Below are 22,883 nucleotides of genomic sequence, written 5' to 3'. Positions count from 1 at the left end.
TGAAAGGAGGCTTCCGAGCCTCTTGAAAGGAGGCTTCCGAGCCTCTTGAAAGGAGGCTTCCGAGCCTCTTGAAAGGAGGCTTCCGAGCCTCTTGAAAGGAGGCTTCCGGGCCTCTTGAAAGGAGGCTTCCGAGCCTCTTGAAAGGAGGCTTCCTGAGCCTCTTGAAAGGAGGCTTCTGAGCTCTTGAAAGGAGGCTTCTGAGCCTCTTGAAAGGAGGCCTGAGCCTCTTGAAAGGAGGCTTCCGAGCCTCTTGAAAGGAGGCTTCCAGCCTCTTGAAAGGAGGCTTCTGAGCCTCTTGAAAGGAGGCTTCCGGGCCTCTTGAAAGGAGGCTGGAGCCTCTTGAAAGGAGGCTTCCGGAGCCTCTTGAAGGAGGCTTTCGGGCCTCTTGAAAGGAGGCTTCTGAGCCTCTTGAAAGGAGGCTTCCAGGCCTCTTGAAAGGAGGCTCTGAGCTCTTGAAAGGAGGCTTCTGAGCCTCTTGAAAGGAGGCTTCTGAGCCTCTTGAAAGGAGGCTTCCGAGCCTCTTGAAAGGAGGCTTCCGGGCCTCTTGAAAGGAGGCTGAGCCTCTTGAAAGGAGGCTTCCAGGCCTCTTGAAAGGAGGCTGAGGCCTCTTGAAAGGAGGCTTCCGAGCCTCTTGAAAGGAGGCTTCTGAGCCTCTTGAAAGGAGGCTCTGAGCCTCTTGAAAGGAGGCTTCTGAGCCTCTTGAAAGGAGGCTTCTGAGCCTCTTGAAGGAGGCTTCTGAGCCTCTTGAAAGGAGGCTTCCAGGCCTCTTGAAAGGAGGCTTCCGGGCCTCTTGAAAGGAGGCTTCCTGAGCCTCTTGAAAGGAGGCTTCTGAGCCTCTTGAAGGAGCTTCCAGGCCTCTTGAAGGAGGCTTCCGAGCCTCTTGAAAGGAGGCTTCCTGAACCTCTTGAAAGGAGGCTTCCAACCTCTTGAAGGAGGCTTCCAGGCCTCTTGAAAGGAGGCTTCGAGGCCTCTTGAAAGGAGGCTTCCGAGCCTCTTGAAAGGAGGCTTCTGAGCCTCTTGAAAGGAGGCTTCAGGCCTCTTGAAAGGAGGCTTCCAGGCCTCTTGAAAGGAGGCTTCCAGGCCTCTTGAAAGGAGGCTTCCGAGCCTCTTGAAAGGAGGCTTCCGAGCCTCTTGAAAGGAGGCTTCCGAGCCTCTTGAAAGGAGGCTTCCGAGCCTCTTGAAAGGAGGCTTCCGCGCCTCTGGAAAGGGGGCGGCCGGGGCGCTGGAAAGGGGGGTCGCCGGCCCCTTGAAAGGAGGCTTCCGAGCCTCTTGAAAGGAGGCTTCCGAGCCTCTTGAAAGGAGGCTTGAGCCTCTTGAAAGGAGGCTCTGAGCCTCTTGAAAGGAGGCTTCTGAGCCTCTTGAAAGGAGGCTTCTGAGCCTCTTGAAAGGAGGCTTCTGAGCCTCTTGAAAGAGGCTTCTGAGCCTCTTGAAAGGAGGCTTGAGCCTCTTGAAAGGGAGGCCTTCCGAGCCTCTTGAAAGGAGGCTTCCTGAGCCTCTTGAAAGGAGGCCTGAGCCTCTTGAAAGGAGGCTTCCTGAGCCTCTTGAAAGGAGGCTCTGAGCCTCTTGAAAAGGTTTCCAGGCCTCTTGAAAGGAGGCTTCCGAGCCTCTTGAAAGGAGGCTTCCGAGCCTCTTGAAAGGAGGCTTCCAGCCTCTTGAAAGGAGGCTTCTGAGCCTCTTGAAGGAGGCTTCCAGACCTCTTGAAAGGAGGCTTCCAGGCCTCTTGAAAGGAGGCTTCTGAGCCTCTTGAAAGGAGGCTTCTGAGCCTCTTGAAAGGAGGCTTCCAGGCCTCTTGAAAGGAGGCTTCCAGGCCTCTTGAAAGGAGGCTTCCGAGGCCTCTTGAAAGGAGGCTTCCTGAGCTCTTGAAGGAGGCTTCCGAGCCTCTTGAAAGGAGGCTTCCGAGCCTCTTGAAAGGAGGCTTCTGGGCCTCCTGAAAGGAGGTTTCCAGGCCTCTTGAAAGGAGGCTTCCGAGCCTCTTGAAAGGAGGCTTCCGAGCCGCTTGAAAGAAGGCATCCGAGCCTCTTGAAAGGGGGCTTCCAGGCCTCTTGTTGGAGGCTTCCGAGCCTTCTGAAAGGTGGCTTCCGAGCCTCTTGAAAGGATGCTTCCAAGCCTCTTGAAAGGAGGCTTCCAGGCCTCTTGAAAGGAGGCTTCCAGGCCTCTTGAAAGGAGGCTTCCAGGCCCCCTGCAAGGAGGCTTCCGAGCCTCTTGAAGGAGGCTTCCAGGCCTCTTGAAAGGAGGCTTGAGCCTCTTGAAAGGAGGCTTCTGAGCCTCTTGAAAGGAGGCTTCCGAGCCTCTTGAAAGAGGCTTGAGCCTCTTGAAAGGAGGCTTCCGAGCCTCTTGAAAGGAGGCTTCCGAGCCTCTTGAAAGGAGGCTTCCAGGCCTCTTGAAAGGAGGCTTCCGAGCCTCTTGAAAGGAGGCTTCCAGGCCTCTTGAAAGGAGGCTTCCGAGCCTCTTGAAAGGAGGCTTCCGAGCCTCTTGAAAGGAGGCTTCCGAGCCTCTTGAAAGGAGGCTTCCAGGCCTCTTGAAAGGAGGCTTCCGAGCCTCTTGAAAGGAGGCTTCCAGGCCTCTTGAAAGGAGGCTTCCGAGCCTCTTGAAAAAAGGTTTCCGAGCCTCTTGAAAGGAGGCTTCCGAGCCTCTTGAAAGGAGGCTTCTGACTCTCTTAAAATGAGGCTTCCGGGCCACTTGGAAGGAGGCATAGGGCTCTTTGAAAAGGAGGCTTCCGAACCTTCCCTAGCAGCACGCGTGTTACGAGTTGCTGCATCCATTTTTACTGACATGTGCTGCTCGGGTTTTACAAGAAGGCTTCTGAACATTTTGAAAGGAGGCATTCGATCTCCTCTAAAGAAGGTTTCCGAGAAGTGTAGAAGGATGCCTTTAGTCCTCTTGCAACGAAGCAACCAAGCTTTTCTGAAAAAAAAACCTTCATGCCTCTGAAACGGAGGCTTCCGAACCTTTAGATTCCAGATTTTAGTTCAAAAGCATGTTTCTAGCATATTATTCAACATTTTGTTTAGATCAGCTAGATTGCATTGAAGATTTTTTTAATTTGATCATCCGACGTTTTGTCCATTTGATCTTTTGTTCCGCAGCCCTTCATACGCTGTTCTGGTTGAGGAGGGTGGGGTTCAATTGGCTTTGATTTACTGATCGCCATGCATATGTACAAGACAAAGTTTCGAAATAAAAATAATACACAATTATCAAAACTTTATCAATAAGCTCCGATTGGAATTGTAATACGTCCGCCATTATGCATTTTTTCCGAGGTACCCCCTAGGGCCAGCGAAGGTACCCCCAGGGGTACATGTACCCCAGGATGAGGACCGCGGTTCTAAACGTTCGCTACGATGATCCCTTCCTACAAGCCTCTTGCAGCGCTACGATGCCGAATCCACCCCAAGCAGCACAAGTTGAGCAAATCTGGTTGCAGGAACTACACTGTGAATGAATCCGCTTACATATAAGCTACTGTGATCGATATGCAATATGTGTGCTGCTCAGGACGGTCCTTGAGCACATCGGTGAGTATGCGTTTGCACCCGATGAAGTTAAGAGATTTGCAGTTCCACGAACCGAGTTTCCAATCGGTAGTCCCTTTTCGTCGCAGTGGTCTTCGGCCATGGTTCCGGTCCGTACTCTCTTGTTGATTGTTCGTTGCGTATGTTTTTTAAAGGCTGTCTTGCAGGGCCTGACACCAAAACCCCTAAATTTCCGGAGGACCATACCTCCTTATTTCCGGTGGACCATGGTGCACAGTTTCGCTGGCACTGGAACGATGATCAGCCGCCCCTAACATTGAGAACAGACGCTGTTGTGAGCCGATCCTGACATGGAGAACAGACGCTCAGTAAGATTTGCACCTCCGGAGAGGAGCAAACCCCCCCCCCCCTTCCCTGTCAGCATACGACCATAGTTTCCACTCGTATCCCGGCCAGCACCACGAGGAGGTAGGGATAGGAGTTGCTGGGTAAGAGGCTAAGAACCACAAGATGTCATAAATGTCGAAAAACTTGATTAGGGAAGATCCACTCCCCATTAGTCACACTTTTTGTATGCATAATTTAAAAAAAATGTATGGATTGTCACGCTTCGGTCAACCCCCCTCCCCCTCATAATTTCTACTCGTTAATTTCTACCTATCTAGATTTAAGCGTGGCTACGACTCAATATTATCAGGACACGTCTCAGAAAGAAAATATCCCACATCCTTATCATTGCACTACCTTTCAAGGCTTCAAGACACGATGTCCGTTGGATCACATGCGTTAAATCAGTGCGTCATTGCCAGATTATATGTGACGCGGCACTAGCATTGCATAACTACGGTGTACATCGTAGATTGGACACTAGTGATACTCATGCTTTTCTTTTGAAATCCTTATTTAGATAGCTATCAGAAATCAAGGTGGGTGTGGTCCTTGATTTCAATCTAGGATAAAAATCACAAAACCATGAGGATTACTACTCCTGGCCATGCCCATCTCCACCGTAACTAGGGAGGGGAAGAAAGTGTTGGTGTAATACTTACTTAACGAAAGGCCCCCGACTCAGCGACACCCTCAAAAGTAACACGGAGTTGGATATTGGGGAAGGTATTCGTTGGGTCAGGATTTGCCTGTAGCTGACAATAATGTGACCGTGGTAGATCTTACACCGTAACACACCACGCAAAGGTGTCTACCCAGCGTTACGGGGACCAGATTATATGTGACGCGGCATTGAACAAAAATAGTCAACATGTAATACCACCACGACAGGATAAGTCTTTGTTTGCCATCTCAGTGCTAATGGCGTAAGGCTCCATCACGAGTGGAGGGAGTGATAGGAAAAAACATGTCAGCACCTGCAATAATGTATTATAAAATGATAAACACCTCCGTCCTTAGCTCAGAATCCTATCCAATATGATACTCATTCCAACTCTAAATTATATATCTGAATTTGTGAAGACAATGAAATTATACTGTTCACAGCGCTATTCCTAATTATACCAAGTATCTACCAAATTACTAAAGAATTTTGCACAATCCAAAAAGAAATAAGTTTCATGAAATTTTGAAAATATGGAAGGTTTCTAGAAAGTCCCCATATTTTTTTGAAAGGTCCGAAACATTCGAAGGAAGTCTAAGTTTCTGTAAAATCTGACATGTTTGACGGAAGTTCAAACATTTGTTTTAGAATCTAGTGAAAAGGTATCCATGATGAAAATCAGGGAACATACCAAAAAGTTTGTAAACAATATTTCAAGTGTAAACGATCTTCTAAAAGTTCATAATTTTTTATTATCTGGGAGAGATTAGTAACTTCGTAAAAAGTTATTAATAAAGTTAATAAAGAGATTGAAGTATTCTTTTAAAATCTCAGAATCAGCTAGGATTCGTCAAAATCCGATACGACTCTTTTAAGACGTCAATGAATCCAGGTCCTTTGTAATCCAATCCTGCTTTCTGCTTTCTGCATTCTGCTTTCCTAGTAGTAGAACAAGCGTCTATACAACCATCTAACTCAGTGGATTCTTAGAATAGTATTCAGACAAGTTGCCACAAACCAAGATCTTCCTGAAGGTGGCTGGATTCGATCCAGTAAATCCTGATTGAATGATGATAAGCGAACGCAAAAATAGTAACTTGGTAAACTAAAAGATAAAAATAAACTCTCAGGTCATAACTCTGGAAGTTCCTAATGAACTGCTAGTCCATTTTAATTTGTTTAGCACATATATCGTGCGTGACGCAGCCGAAAATTTCTAATTAATTATCTAAAGCATGACACTACATTCAACCATATAATCAACTACTGACCTACTGGAAGAAACCCTCTGGAAAACACAAAACCGCGATTCACAGTAAACTCAACCACACGCGTGAGCCAATGAAAAAAATAAACAATCATCTCGGTTTGCACTTCAAAGCCAGTGGAGCAAAAAGTAGTGTGACAAAGACAATTTGCTTACCTCCAGAGCTAACGGTGCCGCCAATTTGACACGCGCTTGGGAGATGTAGGTTGATGTTGAAATCGAGCCGAGTACTTACGGATTGGCTGCTAGTTAACAGTAGTGTTCGTAACTCGACCAAATTTGGGTGGTGTATTGAACCGTGAAAATTAAGTAGCACTTCTTAACAAAATGGAATTAGTTTGTCAACGAAAAATCGTGATATGTACTGCAGTGCGTTTAAATACGATTTGAGATTCTTCAGTAATTTTTAGCATCAATTATTTGGAAAAATGTTCCCTTCTGCTTATACGTCCATCATAAAACCCGACAGCCCACAGATATTTGCGTCATTCCACTGAACTCATGACATGACTGCGCGGCGTAAGACAAATTAAGCAAATGTATTCTGCAAGCAACGTAGCCATCGCGCAAAGATTGACCTTTCTGATCGTAAAATATACAAATGAACCTATTCTTTGTTGAAATTTGCAGCCGAACCGATAGATCGATAAATTGCCACATCATTCAGACATCAAAGCAAATGCGTGTTCTTCGTAAGGCTGGCAGAAACAGTAGCGCGAGCGGTTATTAGGTGTTTCACAACAATTACGTTTATTCATCGACAACCTCTGACTGCCGTCGAGAAGCATTCATGCATTTTCCACTCGATAAATACAGACACTCAACGAACCGGCACCACCCCCGGGGGACCGACGGACGCAGTCCATTCTAAGCATCCATTCTGCCGTCTTCGTGTGCCACTCCTCCTATATTAGAGTCAAATCTCCGTTCACCAGACGCCCCCCACAGGTCGGCTTGGTTGTCGATTGCCGGTGTAGCAAATAACAAGGAAAAACTTTCGGTCGTTCTCATGTCTACTGGTTTCCCATGTCAAGCGGTGTGGTTTTAAACTTGTTGCTAGATATACGGAAGAGGGTGGTTCAATCTGCATCATTCATCAAGTTTTATCTCTTGACCGCGTATTGAATATTGAATGCGACTCAGAGGGACTCTAACACGCTTATTTTCTAGAAATGCACTACAAGCTAGCTTGATGGTTCTGTTTGTCAGTAAGTTGACTTGCTGAGAAAACTATAAACTTATTAACCAGGCTTTGGAGGCTCATTTTCTAGCCGTCGCGTCGGTTGCCTGCTGGCAATATTTACATGACTATACCTAAGTATATTGAAAAGTACTTTTGGCGTTCATTGATTTCGAAAGAAAAAAAACTCAAGTACTGCATTTTGACGGATTTTCCCCTACTTGAACACATACAGTGTTTGCCCGGCAAATATCAAATTACCATCAACAGCATACATGAGGCTCTCTGAAGTTGCTATTATAGCTCATTAGTTTCGGTTTTCTATCCGCAGGTGACAGTCTGCATTGCTCTCCACTGGACCGAGCCTACAAAAGCATAGCATTGGCACACTACCCGGAGCACGTGGCGTGGAACCCGTTCGATGCACATGGAATCTGTATGCTTTCACTACCGCAGGGCTTGCGGTTTCGAACGCAAAAACACAACATAGAGCCAAGGTTTCATGCATTTGCTACCACCCGGGAGGATGGCAAACGATGCTACGGGTTCAGCTTGGTGTTCTACGAAGAAGTGCGTAGCCGAGATATCTGCAATGCCATGCACACGCTACAATCAATGTTCATTACGGAGCTATCCACATCGCAACAACCTCCTCCAGGAACGCTACGGCGAGTCAAGGAAAGTCCCGTCAGTCGGTCGCTGCCCCGGCAGTTTAAAATAGCCGCACAAGCCCACACGTCCGCACTTAGTTACTATGATATTACCAAGGATAAGCTGTTCGTGGCGAAAAGCATTTCGCTCGTTTGTCAGGTGCCGTATGCTCATGTCGCTGAGCTCTTTCTTAGGAATCTCTACAAGTGGGTACTTCAGATGTGTCACATCACGCTATAATATACAATCTATTTTTTCTTTTTGCAGATGTCTTCCCCGTCATCCCGGAGCTCGGTTAAGCCTTGAAAGCTATGTGTACAATATTTTGTACGAAGTTTCTACTCCTCCACCTGGGAAGTCCATTCGGATATACATACCACCGGATGATCCTCATCTACCTCCCATAGCGACAATTCTCCAACGACCTGCCCTAAAGGACGAACTACCCTTCATGGATTTCCCCCTGAGACTGTTGTTTACCTATCTGAGTGTAGACTGTGTTATCCAACTATTTACTTGCGTACTCCTCGAGAATCAGGTACTCCTCCGATCGTCCGACTACCAGAAGCTCACCATCATTGCCGAGTGCATCACATCGCTGTTGTTTCCCTTTCAATGGCAACACGTATACGCACCAATACTCCCCGTTTCCCTCCACCACTTTCTGGATGCTCCAGTTCCATTCGTGATGGGTCTACATTCCGATTCCGATAGCAGCATTCGCATCGGAAGTGAGGCCAACCTTTGCTACGTAGACGTAGACAAGAAATCCGTTCAACTGCCGGAAGAACTTCCAGCCTTCCCACATCGGCACGAATTCATCGCGGAGATAACCGCCGTCCTCGATAAGTATCAAGTACCTCGGGATCGCTCGCTCGATCCACCTACCATTCTCAGTCCAAAGAATCTCCTCAAGGACCACGACATGATGACGACCAGCTGCACCCTGCCGTCGGGAATGCACGTCCGACGGAAGCACTCACTGCACGACGTGCTGGACTGGGACCGACCAAACTCTCCGGACATACCGCTTCCACCGACGGCTGTCCCCGCCCGACCAGATGTCCGCCAGCGAATTGTTGATATTGTGCGCCGAAGCGGCGGCGATGAAGTCGACTCCGGTACCAACGAAGTCATGCCTAGTGCCAAGCAGAAGCTACCGCTCAGCACCCTGGAACAGTACTACGAAGATCTGAGACTGAACAACTCGATCCGGGAAGTTTTCCTCAATCGATTCGTGCAGATGTTTGCCGCGTACGAGCATTTTGTGATTTTACCGAATCAGGTAAGTAAGATTTTTGATAAACAGTTAGGGGAGCCCAGTTTGAATATCCTGTGAACTGATTGGTGCCTTATTAAAATCCAAAACGTTGGGCCACCGTATAGCTTTCAACGTCGATTTAATTGGGTGTTTTCCTTAACTATTTCAATTCTTTATTTCCAAACCAATAGGATCGAGACGACTGGCTAAGCAATCGTGAATCTCTACACAACTTCGACAAAGCATCGTTCCTGTCTGACCAACCACAGCACCATCGACCATTTCTGTCGCAGTTCCTCGAGAGCCAGATGTTCGTTACGTTGATCGATAACAAGATTATGCTCTCGTGGGGTGACGATGGTTCCCTGCTCGACAGCCTGAACGGAGACGTGGAGTACAATCTGAAGCTGCTCGACAATCGTATCAAAATTCTAAGGTAAGATTATCCGAAGCCTGCCGTTCATCAACGGAGCTTAACAGAATCGAACTTTTGCTCTCTATCTTTCTTCACAGAAAACGATACGGCGGTGAAAGCATGATCCGCACGGCCAACTACGAACCGTGCATTCTGGCCAGGGAAACCCAGAAGCTGCTGGATAAGCGCCTCGGCAGCGTTGACATGGAGGTGGCGCCCCCCAGTGAGCTGCTGGACAAACGACCCCCGTACTACCGGAGCTTTCCGCTGCTGGAAAAAGGCGCCCTCAACCAGGAGTGCGCTTCCAGGTACGGAAATGGCTTTGTTGAGTGTGTTGACAAGCGAGGCTAGGCACACTGTGTATAAACTAGGCATGGATGGCTTCGCTTGCCTTTTTTGGGAATTTGTTTCGTCCTGGTTCGTCGCCCGTGATTGTCCGACTAACCAACCGTCGAGGAAAGGGATTACCGACCGGTGTTGTTAATCCAAACGAAACATGGACGAAGCTAGCGTGGCATGCTTCCGATCGTATACGATCCACAAAATTTTAGTTTTCTAGTTAATTAGAAGTAGTTTTGATCCAAACGTTTGATAGTTTTAGAACACTTAGTAAACGTCTGCTTGTGATTACGCATTAGCGATATTATGTTTGTGAGTTGCGTGTTGAATGCTGTGATCATGTTTTAAACATCAAGTCTTTAGAGTGGAATCTATTCATTATCTGAAATACTGTTGTAAAAAATGCTAAGAATCAGATTCCATTCTACGACAAATCGCACCTCCCCCAAAAGTGATGCTCCCTTTCCCCGATGAGTCAGGTACGTTGATTTCAGTTTGTCGCTTCTTGGGTGTTTGTGATTGTATATGTTTTTGGTTATATCGGAGTGGTGTATTTACAAATTGGTTATGGTTCAATGCATATCCTCAACCAGCCGAATAGCAATTCGTCGTACGTATATTATTTATTGGTTTGAAGTTTACCTTGAAGCTGGTATGTACAGTACACGAACTATATAACGCCTGGACACAGACGGCAATTGACGATCAACTTGCTTGACTCATTGGGTAACGAACACCCTAAGTAAGATGAAATCGCTACTCATGAACTTCTGCAATAGGGAGTCCCAAAACTCTATTTGAAATCCTAAAATGAAAAATATGCAACACAAAAGCTCAATACATAGGATAGAAGGAGAAAAAATGGGCAACTATCCAAAAAGTAAGTGGTTTGAAACTTCTGCCAATTGCATTCACACATAATTTAACTCCTATACGTAATATCTTTTGTGTCTGGTTTGACAAGTTCGAGTTTGTCGAAATAGTGTTTGAGACATACCACCCCATTCTATGCCCTGAAAGAAATCTTTAAAAAAAAAACAAAATGCATGGCCGCATGCCGTACTACGCTGCAAAGTTTGCCAATGTCACGCCACTAGCAATCAACAAGCAGACCAATAATCACGCGCTTCCAGTTTCGCGAAAAATGGAGTAAGTAAAAGCGCCCGAAGTTTCAACCATGGCGAGAAATTTGAAAACCCATTAGCCGGTATGACCATCAACTAAACTATCCAACACGGCCGAGCACAAAATCTAATGGAACTAACAAAAAACCTGGCTAATAGTCACGAAGCCGGCACAGTCGGAATAGCGCGCACTAAAACAGTTGCTTTGATTTTAATTTTGTTTGTTATGCCCTACGCTTTTCTCACTTTTCAAAATTTGATTTTAAATTCGAAAGCCAGCAGATTGGTTATATTATCAAATGATGAATTCATTACGAATGAGAATAGTTTTACAGTGCTACTCATTTTTTGAGAAGCGAAGTGATTAGATTTAACAAAAGTCCGTATATTTTAGTTAGTTTTTACCAGATGTAGATTGTTTTTTTATAATGAGCATGCTTTTAATCTCGATTTTAGAAATACATATTTTATTTACTATACAAACATGTTTGCATTTATTAGTTAGATTCCTTTCGTTTCAACGTTTCTCGTACAAAAATGGAGTTATCAGAAGCTGGGCGAAACAATCTAATATACAACAAAAGGCTATAAGATTACATCCAAAACAATAAACAACGATTACATCACTTAAACAAAGAGAAAAAAACATCCAAAAAAATTTTGATTTCCTTGGGAAATTCTACTGAATTTCTTTCGGAAATTCTACTGAATTTCCTCGGGATATTCTCCTGTATTTACTCGGGAAGTTCTCCTGTATTTACTCGGGAAATTCTCCTGAATTTCCTCGGAAAATTCTCCTGAATTTCCTCGGAAAATTCTCCTGAATTTTCTCGGGAAATTCTTTTGAATTTCCCCGGAAAATTCTACTGAATTTCCTTGGGAAATTCTACTGAATTTCCTTGGGAAATTCTACTGAATTTCCTTGGGAAATTCTCCTGAATTTCCTTTGGAAATTTTCCTGAATTTCCTTGGGAAATTCTCTTGAATTTCCTTGGGAAATTCTCTTGAATTTCCTTGGGAAATTCTCTTGAATTTCCTTGGGAAATTCTCCTGAATTTCCTTGGGAAATTCTCCTGAATTTCCTTGGGAAATTCTCCTGAATTTCCTTGGGAAATTCTCCTGAATTTCCTTGGGAAATTCTCCTGAATTTCCTTGGGAAATTCTCCTGAATTTCCTTGGGAAATTCTCCTGAATTTCCTTGGGAAATTCTCCTGAATTTCCTTGGGAAATTCTCCTGAATTTCCTTGGGAAATTCTCCTGAATTTCCTTGGGAAATTCTCCTGAATTTCCTTGGGAAATTCTCCTGAATTTCCTTGGGAAATTCTCCTGAATTTCCTTGGGAAATTCTCCTGAATTTCCTTGGGAAATTCTCCTGAATTTCCTTGGGAAATTCTCCTGAATTTCCTTGGGAAATTCTCCTGAATTTCCTTGGGAAATTCTCCTGAATTTCCTTGGGAAATTCTCCTGAATTTCCTTGGGAAATTCTCCTGAATTTCCTTGGGAAATTCTCCTGAATTTCCTTGGGAAATTCTCCTGAATTTCCTTGGGAAATTCTCCTGAATTTCCTTGGGAAATTCTCCAGAATACACAGTGTTTATACACAGTGTGCCTTTCCTTGGGAAATTCTCCTGAATTTCCTTGGGAAATTCTCCTGAATTTCCTTGGGAAATTCTCCTGAATTTCCTTGGGAAATTCTCCTGAATTACCTTGGGAAATTCACCTGAATTACCTAGGGAAATTCTCCTGAATTTCCTTGGGAAATTCTCCTGAATTTCCTTGGAAAATTCTTCTGAATTTCCTTGGAAAATTCTTCTAAATTTCCTTGGGAAATTCTACTGAATTTCCTTGGGAAATTCTTCTGAATTTCCTTGGGAAATTCTTCTAAATTTCCTTGGGAAAATCTTCTGAATTTCCTTGGGAAATTCTTCTGAATTTCCTTGGGAAATTCTCCTGAATTTCCTTGGGAAATTCTCCTGAATTTTCTTGGGAAGTTCTTCTGCATTTCCTTGGGAAATTCTCCTGAATTTCCTTGGGAAATTCTCCTGAATTTCCTTGGGATATTCTCCTGAATTACCTCGGGAAATTCTCCTGAATTTCCTTGGGAAATTCTCCTGAAATTCCTTGGGAAATTCTCCAGAATACACAGTGTTTATGCACAGTGTGCCTTTCCTTGGGAAATTCTCCTGAATTTCCTTGGGAAATTCTCCAGAATACACAGTGTTTATACACAGTGTGCCTTTCCTTGCGAAATTTTCCTGAATTACCTAGGGAAATTCTCCTGAATTTCCTTGGGAAATTCTCTTGAATTTCCTTGGGAAATTCTCCTGAATTTCCTTGGGAAATTCTCCTGAATTTCCTTGGGAAATTCTCCTGAATTTCCTTGGGAAATTCTCTTGAATTTCCTTGGGAAATTCTCCTGAATTTCCTTGGGAAATTCTCCTGAATTTCCTTGGGAAATTCTCCTGAATTTCCTTGGGAAATTCTCCTGAATTTCCTTGGGAAATTCTCCTGAATTTCCTTGGGAAATTCTCCTGAATTTCCTTGGGAAATTCTCCTGAATTTCCTTGGGAAATTCTCCTGAATTTCCTTGGGAAATTCTCCTGAATTTCCTTGGGAAATTCTCCTGAATTTCCTTGGGAAATTCTCCTGAATTTCCTTGGGAAATTCTCCTGAATTTCCTTGGAAAATTCTTCTGAATTTCCTTGGAAAATTCTTCTGAATTTCCTTGGAAAATTCTTCTGAATTTCCTTGGAAAATTCTTCTGAATTTCCTTGGGAAATTCTACTGAATTTCCTTGGGAAATTCTACTGAATTTCCTTGGGAAATTCTACTGAATTTCCTTGGGAAATTCTACTGAATTTCCTTGGGAAATTCTTCTGAATTTCCTTGGGAAATTCTTCTGAATTTCCTTGGGAAATTCTTCTGAATTTCCTTGGGAAATTCTTCTGAATTTCCTTGGGAAATTCTTCTGAATTTCCTTGGGAAATTCTTCTGAATTTCCTTGGGAAATTCTCCTGAATTTCCTTGGGAAATTCTCCTGAATTTTCTTGGGAAGTTCTTCTGCATTTCCTTGGGAAATTCTCCTGAATTCCTAGATCGGAGGGAAGGTCAGTCCTAGATCGCTAGAGACCACAAGGTTCTCAATAATTCTACGGAAAAGTCCGACGGGAGATGAATGAGACGTGGATGACAGGAGAGACAGAGACTACTTTGGAGAGACAGGAGGCAAGGGAGATGAATCAGGAACTGGAGGGATTGCTTACACCATATTTTGCTGATTAGGTTGAGAAATGTTGGTTTTTTGGCAAGAGAAAGGTCGAGTCGAGTCAAGTACGAGGCACTGAAGACGGCCTTACTGTTGAGGTCGAAATACGTATCTGTCAAGATACAATTAAGTGGTGGAATTCAAAGGGATTGTATTAACTCGTCTTATGACAAGTGAAGACATTCCACTAAAAAGCTCAAAATAATTTTCATAGGAGAAAGGTGTTTTAACATGGGATAACCCACCTCGTCAGGCCCTTAGAATGTCTCATTACTCGTAGAAGGATCAAATTAAAGCCTTGTGAACCCCATAGGATATTGCAACTCATAAGTAACCATTGACAGTAACAATCGAGTTGCTGTAAACATTTTTGTAGGGCTCCACGTTTCTTTGTGATATAAACAATCAATATCATCTTATTTGAAGTGGAAGTTTAGTTGGGATGTGTTCCAGGGTTAGGTTTCCTGTAGCAAGCGACTTTCTGATGTCTGGGATTTGAAAATACTACCATTGCGAAATATTTCTCAAGGGTATCGATTTCTCAAGGTATTGTTACCAAACGGTAACTTTAGTTGTTTTGTGGGGTCGTAGGAAAAATATTATAAAGTTAGATGTTAACGGTTGGTTTGAAAATTTATTTCGGTGGCTGCGGTAAGTGCAAACACCTACCACACAAAGGTGGCAGCAATGACGGTAAAGCAAAAAGGGGAGCTCGAGAATGACGCCTAGGGCTGGGGGCTTTGGAGAAGGAGGAGGTGAAAAAAACCGGCAGAGAGAGAAGTCGGAGTGTTCTTGCTGATCAGCAGTTTTTTTTTTCGTGATCAAAAAAACGTCCTGGAGAAGGGGACATTATCGTCGTGTTATCGGTTGACTGGCGAATATTTCGGGTGTGCTCGACAGAAGATCGCCTAGGAACGCTACCATTCACCGGTTGGCATCGCTGCTCTTCAACGTATCGGTGACACGGCCACGCGCCCTATTGTTTGACCCGGTCCGCCATTTTTCGCTCTGGTCAACCCAGCTATTTTGAGCCATCGCCGTTTCTTTGAACATGCCACCAACCGAACGCCAACGAGCCGCTCCAAGACGCCACCGTTCTCCAATAGACCAGCAATCGCCCGCCCTTTTGCCGCTGTAAAGCCTGCTCCGGCCCGCCACTATCGATTGGTGCTGCTGTCATCCAAATTTTCATCGTCATCTCCGAGTCACAGGACCGCCGGCCAATCGAGCCTTTCCAAGACGCCACCGTTTTCCAAAAGATCACCAATCGGCCGCCCTTTTGCCGCTGCAAAGCCTGTTCCGGCACGCCACCATCGATTGGCGCTGCTGCCATCCAAATTTTCATCGCCATCTCCGAGTCACAGGACCGCCTGCCATCTTCGAGCCGGCGCACAGACGCCACCAAGCCTAACGACATAAAAGGTAACACAATTATTTTTTTATTTAGGACCACCCCACCGAAAACTCTCCCGACCTTCAACGCCCTGGGACCCGGGAGAAAAGAGGCCTTGCGTGCCCACCCCGGAAGCTGCCGTTGGCTCTAGACCAGCAGCTTGGGGCTTAGGCACGTCTCCTTCTGGGACGTAGCAGGACTCCCGGGGTCAAATATAGTTTCAGTATATCAAGGTGAATGAAAAAAAAAATCTTCCCGCTGAGTGCATCAACTTTCTCCCATAGTTCCGAGGTAGCACAATGATAGGAATGATATATTTAAGCTTCCGACCACACACCAAAAAAGGTCATGCGACACCTCAAACATCATGATTTTTCAAAGCAATGATGGGAATGATATTTTCAGGGTTCATGGGCCACTGGGATTCAATCCGGCCACATCGGACAAAATCCGGGGGCCTCCGGAATGGCTAATTCCTAAAATGAGTCAAAATAGGTCGTGCGACACCTCAAATTTCATGATTTCTCAAAACAATAATCTAAATGATATTTTTAAGGATCCTAAACCACTCGAATTAAATCCGGACACAAGCTGGGGGACCTTAGGAATGGGCATTCCCTAAATTGAGTTCAAATAGTTCGTACGACCCTTCAAACTTCATGATTTCACGAAGCAATGATGGAATGACATTTTCAGGGTTCCTAGGAAACTCGGTTTCTATCCGGCCACAATGCGGAGGACCTCCGGAATGGTCATTTCCTAAATAAAACCATGATAGGTCGTGCGACACTTAGAGCTTCATGATTTCACAAAACAATGATGGAAATAATATTCTGAGGATATCTGGGCCGCTTGGCTTCAAACCGGTCACATGGGCCACCAAAGTCGTATGAAATTGACATTTTTAAATTCAAGCAAAATCGGACGTGTGCTACCTTTTACTTGATGATTCAATGAAACAATGAAATAAATTCTGTGTTTGTGGATTTTCGGCCAGTTGGTCACATTGGCTGCGAAACCTACTAGAGGAAAACTTGCTCAATTGAATAAAAACTGGTTATCAAAATCAAGCCTAATTTAGTCGGATTGAACCCAAGTCGGCATGGAACCCTAAACATATTATTCCCATAATTGCTTTGTAAAATCATGAAGCGGTACCACACGACCTGTTTTGACTCAATTTAGAACCATTCCGTAGGTTCTTCAGATTGAAGCGGATGTGACCGGATTGAAACCAAGTGGCACAGGAACGCTGAAAATATCTATCCCATCGTTGCATTGTGAAATCATGAAGCTTGAGGTGTCACCCGCCGTACTTTGACTCAATTTTGAAAATGTTCATTCCACAGAACCTTCGGAATGTGGCCGACTGGATTGACTCCAAGTTGCCCAGCACACCTAAAATATAATTTCCAACATTTGTTTGTAACATCATGTCTAATTGATCTGGGACAGGAACTGCTCAAAATATTATTCTTATCATTATTTTGTGAAATTATTAAGTTTGAGGTGTCACACGACCTATTTTGAAATTATCGTGAGTATGTAGCTCGAGAATGTGAAAGTTGTTCCAAAACACGTTTATGTTTCATTGAAGACATAGCTTTATCTCCGGTGGAAGCGTAGGAACTGGGCAGATGACTTCGCTATATGCTGCCGAAGTGGTAATTCTTCGGAGAGATTTTTTAAATTTTTTCAGCCGGGACAAATTGTATGATCTTCTTCTGTCTCCAGCTTCCTCAAAATTTTGTGGTAAAATTTTATGTTTTGCCAGGGGGTTTTCAATATTTACCCCCTTCATAAAGGATAATGAGACAAAAAAGAAAATAATATTTGTTCCGACCTTAATGAAGAATTTTCCAAAAAGCGGCAGAAACGGATCTGACCCCCTACCGATGGATAACAGAGGTAGGTTTTCCAGTTTCCAGAGGTCCAAGAACCGCCGCTTATGGCGAAGCGTATCCACGAGAAGTGGAAGGTTGACCAACTTGGGTGATCACAGCGAATGTACTTTCCGGCATTCTGTCCTGCAGGACGATTCTCCAGGCTTCTGAATGGTCGGATGGTCTTTCGAGCAATTCCCACATGCGCTGTTGTTAGGTTTGGTATGATTAAAGGCCCAGTAGTTGAAGCATTGCAACAAAGACGGATAGTAGGTACGAGTTGGGCACCTCATAAAACCGAAGTAGAAATATTTCGGTTTTCAGGGAAGAACAATAGGAGAGTATTAGCCTTGACGTCGCCTTCCATCCTCGTGATACGACCTTAAGCTCCGCTAAACACGCTAGTCTCGTAGTTTACCACAACCCGGCAGTACACACATTTCTTGTCATTGGGGTGGGTGTGGGATGACTTGTATAGGCGTCCCGTCATTGAGCTGCATTGGAAGCTGTAGCTTGTCGCAGGTGTTTCCGAACTTTTAAGGCATGAAATTTCTTCTAAATCTTTTCTAAATTTCAAAGGAATTAGTTTGGTATTACCAAGAGGCATTTTTGTCTCTCCATATACACATTTCTAGGACGATCTTAAAGCCTTTTGTTACACAACATATACGATTGTTTTGTTTTTATTAATTGGTTCATCCAGCTTTGTTCGTTCAAGAGACTAATTTGGGTCGCATAAGTTTGCCGTTGTCATCCAGCATTCAGAACAGGTAAGGATTTTTATTTGACTGTAAATACACAAACACACGCATAGCTAACATAACCACACAAACATGGGACGGAGTGTGTCCCGATTGCATGATGAGTGAGTTTGAATTTGTTATTTTCGTGATGATTGAGCTAACACTACGGTGTGTAACAAACCTCGACGATTTTGATCTAAAACGGATCCGTTGCGAACAACGTTTTATCATTCCAATCATAGGGGTAGCAGTCTGCGACGAGTCAAGAACGGATCAAAATGGAAGGTAAAGGAAATATCCCTGGATGGAGGAGGTGGAGTAGTAGGAGGCGGCGGAGGAGGAAGCGGGAACAAGGAGAACGACGGTGGCAACAAGTCCAATCGAAACTCGGCGAACCTATCTGGGACGGAGGTCAGTCCGGCACTGATGGCTCAAGCTAATTGGGCGTTCGTGGAGAAACTCTTGAAGGTTAGAATAACGGGTTGAGCAGTTTCACAGAATTGAATTATCGACCGAAAGTTATGCTCATTTTCAGGACTGCAAAAGCAAAACCAAGCGTATGCTGCTGGAGAAGATGGGCACGGAGGCAATCGAACTTGGCCTTAGTGGAGAAGCATCGGTCACCGGAGTGGAGGAGAACACGATGATCGCCTCGCTGTGTGACCTGATGGAGAAGGTTTGGTCTCATGGTGTGGTAAACAAACAGGGTAAATCGGCCCTATGGGCTCACCTAACGGCCTATTTGGATAGCAAGGACAAGACTCAGGGCAAACCGATAGGCAACAACTATCTATCACCAGGTTAGTATATTGAATTGTGACAAAGACTAACATCATGATCGCTTCTACCGTAAATGACCTGAATACGAATCTTCTAACACATGCAGCCTTGGCGTGGACGGGTTTGAGAAAACGAAGGGAACGTACGTGTATTAATGTTTGGAACATATTTCCTCGCTTATTTACTGTTATTGCAGCATATGTTGTTTCTGTTCGATGTGCCTAATTTGAGAGATACTTTCTTCATTTCCTTTGTTTCGTTCGATGTAGCTACCTGCACTAGTCCTAAATCAAGCTTTACAAGCAATGGTAAGCCCACTAGGCTCACGATTAGTCCCATCACTTCATCAACAAACAGCAACTCAAATAACGGTGATAGTCAAAACACTAGTAATCCTAGCAGTAGAACCAAGTTTAACAGTATAATTCGGCTGAGGCGGTCCCTCAAGAAGCCTCCAACGGTAGCCAACCGCAATGAACCGATATCGTTATCCTCGCCGGAAATATCTCCCACCTCGGCTAGTCGGCTAAGTAACTTTGTTCTACCCAGTATCATTGCTAATTTGGTGGGCAACCGCTATGTCAGCGTTTCCAGTTCTGGTAGCGTCAATGGTAAGGATTGACTCAGTAGAATCCACATAGAGTGCGCCGAAGAGCGGAATAACACAACATTTTTCTTATCTGTTGAATGGAAACTAACTTTATGATGGCAAATGTCCGCGAACTAATGATGAGACTAATCCGGAAAGTAGTGCTTGGCTTGATACACTAATGTGCTAACTCGTAGAAGTTCTTTTTCATCTATCTAACTACAGCGGTGTGGGCTCTGAATACTAACTGTAGACTTCTCTCCCTCAAAAGACCTCTCGGCTCTGGCCATTGAACCTGAACTACACTCGTCACCAACCCGCGGTCGTTCCAAGTCTCGCGATCGCAAAAGCTTGGGACCGGAACAGTTGCGTCCATTACCTGAATCTCTGGACTTCGACATTAGGTAATATGTTTTAAAGAAGCTGTCACATACTTTTCACTAATGCTTTGGTATCTATTAGGAATATCCAAGCCATGACGGACATCAAAACCCACATTGGGTACGCCCGAGCCTGGGTACGACTTGCGTTGGAAAAGAAGCTTCTGTCGCGGCATCTACGTTCACTTCTTACCGACACAGCCCTATTACGGCAGCTCTACAAACGGTCCGCTTTCGTACGAAGTGACGACGAAGTCGAGCAGTTTCTCTACCACTTGTTAACACTGAACGCTGTAGACTACTTCTGCTTCACAAACACCTACCCTACCACCATTCTTCCATACCGGGTTGTGATATTTCCATCCAAGAAAGGTAGCGCTGCCACCACCTCAGCCAACGTGTGGATTGCTATCTCCGGAACTCTGGGTGAAACGCAACAGATCAATGTTCCCCGACATTCGCTGGAGTTTGTGTTTCATGTAAGGTTCACGCATATCCGATCAATCAAAAATCCATCATTGATATTCCTCGTCGTTACAGCACAAAACATTGGGTATTCTAACATCTCTAAGGATCGGCCACGATGATACAGGAATGTCATCCAAATGGTTGGTAGAACATGTTGTTATTAGAAATGAAGTAACTGGACACACGTACAAGTAGGTTTATTGTTACATTTATCACGTAACTTTCCTCCACAACTCTTGATTACTTTTTATACAGATTCCCCTGCGGTCGATGGTTGGGTCGAGGTATCGACGATGGCTCTATTGAAAGGTTACTAATAGGTCAACTGGTACCTCGAACCGTGGACAGCGAAGAACTTGTTGAAGCTTGTCGTACTCCACCGCGGACGCGAAGCCCCAGCATACAACGGCCTGAAGTCCGCCCCTCGGACATTCAACACATGCTAGGAGATTGCGTGAACGCGATCGTGAAGTGGCACTATCGACCAAGTCGCGAACGGGACGCCAGTTCCCTTACAAATCTGCTCTGCGGAGAGAATGGTCTCGTCAAATGTCTCGAGCAGGCGTTCCTCTGTGGTTTCCGCTCGCAACGCCTATTTGGCCGAAATCTGTACCTCTGGGACTATTTCATACGGGTGAAAGAGCAGTTCGAGGCCAGCTTGGTAGAGGAATCCGTGGATATGGTTCGTGGTGGAGGATCTGCCAGCAATTCACCGCCGACCAGTGGGTCCAGCCCGGAGTCTCCACCACAGGCATCGTCGACTCCGCTACCGCCCGTTGCTAAGCAGGAGCTTTCGGCAGTTTGGCGCTGCTACTGTCATCTAATGGATGAGATTAACAATGTTAAGCAGACCCTTGGGAAGGACGGACGCTTCCAATTGTTTATCTGTCTAAGTATCCGGTAAGGTTTCGGCGTCTAACTGTTGCCTTGGAACAATGTAACGAAGCCCTCTTTTTTTCAGGGAACATCTTCTGCATCGAATGCTGGTACCGATGGCGTACACTCGGGTAACAACCGAAATGTACGAAGAACAGAGCTTCATGCGCAAGAAAGGTCTACTAACATTCCTCCGGCAGATACTGGAACCACTGGATGAGTTTCATATAGTGCTGGAGAACTCTATCACTCAGGGAATTGGATCTCACTGTTGAAAAAATGTCTGTTGGATTTAATGGTGCAACCAAATAAAACATTTAAGTAATCCCCAACAAACCGTACGAAATAGTTGATAACTGAAATACTCATTAGTGGTGAAAACCTCCAATCGGAAGTCGTTTCCTTCTAGGATATATTTTTGTTCTAGAGTAGTAAGCTCCTAGGTTAACTCATTGCTGAACTGACACGTAACCGCAACTGAATAATCGAAATCGATGGCCAAAGATTTTTAGAGCAATTTTTTGTTCCTGAGATGTTATACATATGATTATAATTTTTGTTTTCATGTTATACTTTTATATGTTTTAGTAAGATTCGTTGATTTGCTGTAGTATGTAGTACATAATATGTTCAATGGTTTTATGTTTATGATTGGGTTATCAAAAAAAAAAGTTTGTGCCAAAATTCAACTCGGGTGGTTGCGCACACCGACATTTTTCATTGGCGTTGATATAAAAAAGGCCAGAAAGAGTGAAATTTGTATAAAATAGCGTCGTAGTTGACCATTATATTTGTTTGGAAACTGAAACACAAATATAGCTAAGCCATGATGGGAAATCTCAATGGATTAATGTGTGATAACAATAAACTGTAATATCGGACAAAATGCGACTCGTAGTGACATAAACCAAATTTCGTATTTAAGTTATCAGCTTACTCATGCAATTGATATTCATTGAACAATTTTCTTATGCTGCAAGTTCTAAACAGTTCATTTCGGTCTGAGTATAATCAATAGAATAATAATATGAAATAAGTAGGATCACTATTCTAAATAAATTTAAAAGCTGCACTAGAAAGCATAGACATGCAGCTCTTAGCATGATTGGTGATTCCATACTCATCTCAAGGCGATGTTATAAAACAAATATGAAAGGTGCGTTCTCTCTTATTTCGTATTTACTAGTGGTACGATTAATTGTATGTGTTCGTTGTAGCTGGCAGTTGAAGAAAAAAAATGCATTAGATTTAGGTTACAGTGATTCTAAAAATGTCCAAACAGCGAAAGCATAATAACTGGAGAATAAATAATTTGAACTCATCACTATGTGGTTTTTACTGAACGGAGAAATATCATCATCTTACAATATTATTGTGTAATTAACAATACATAAGACTTCTGGTACTTCGATTTCAAATATCATAAAAATACGAAACGCCAAAATCTGATGTCATCCTCTCTTTTTGTTTTGAAACATCCCTCAGAAAAATTTTTGTACTGAGAATTGTCAGATGATGTCAAATTTTTGATCCTTGAAACGATCCCATAGACAACGTCTGAATGAGCAAAAATTTGGCGAAGGTATTTTGGGCTAATGATACGTTTGCGTTATGTCAGTTTTGGAAACTCGATGGAAACTGGGACATGTCTTGTGAATGATCAGTGAGCTTTGTCTATACTCCAAGCGTTAATGAGTTTCACAGTTCCCAACATTGCTACAACACAATTGACACTTTAAAAA

General features: G+C 44.1%; 1 protein-coding gene across 4 annotated transcripts in view; it reads left to right on the top strand.

The window, feature by feature from the left end:
• The window catches only part of LOC134226272 (DENN domain-containing protein 5A), an 86,715-nt gene extending 64,253 nt beyond the window's left edge, over positions 1-22,462 (top strand). For 2 of the 4 annotated variants that reach the window (XM_062706930.1, XM_062706932.1), the window contains exons 3-14: positions 7,306-7,831; positions 7,893-8,910; positions 9,078-9,322; positions 9,400-9,609; positions 18,291-18,516; positions 18,584-18,848; positions 19,098-19,439; positions 19,689-19,821; positions 19,880-20,276; positions 20,338-20,456; positions 20,521-21,165; positions 21,227-22,462. In XM_062706930.1, coding sequence (XP_062562914.1) covers positions 7,306-7,831; positions 7,893-8,910; positions 9,078-9,322; positions 9,400-9,609; positions 18,291-18,516; positions 18,584-18,848; positions 19,098-19,439; positions 19,689-19,821; positions 19,880-20,276; positions 20,338-20,456; positions 20,521-21,165; positions 21,227-21,416 — 4,316 coding nt within the window. In that variant the 3' untranslated portion in view covers positions 21,417-22,462. Of the gene's footprint in view, positions 1-7,305; positions 7,832-7,892; positions 8,911-9,077; positions 9,323-9,399; positions 9,610-18,290; positions 18,517-18,583; positions 18,849-18,934; positions 18,971-19,097; positions 19,440-19,688; positions 19,822-19,879; positions 20,277-20,337; positions 20,457-20,520; positions 21,166-21,226 lie in introns of all 4 variants that reach the window. The other 2 variants (XM_062706933.1, XM_062706934.1) reach the window with 2 other exon arrangements.
• Positions 22,463-22,883: the final 421 nt, after the last annotated feature.

This window comes from Armigeres subalbatus, chromosome 3 (assembly GCF_024139115.2).
Source record: "Armigeres subalbatus isolate Guangzhou_Male chromosome 3, GZ_Asu_2, whole genome shotgun sequence".
Classification (NCBI taxonomy): Eukaryota; Metazoa; Arthropoda; class Insecta; order Diptera; family Culicidae; genus Armigeres; species Armigeres subalbatus.
The sequence above is the reverse complement of the archived record's forward strand: the minus strand, read 5'-3'. Positions and strand labels throughout refer to the sequence as shown.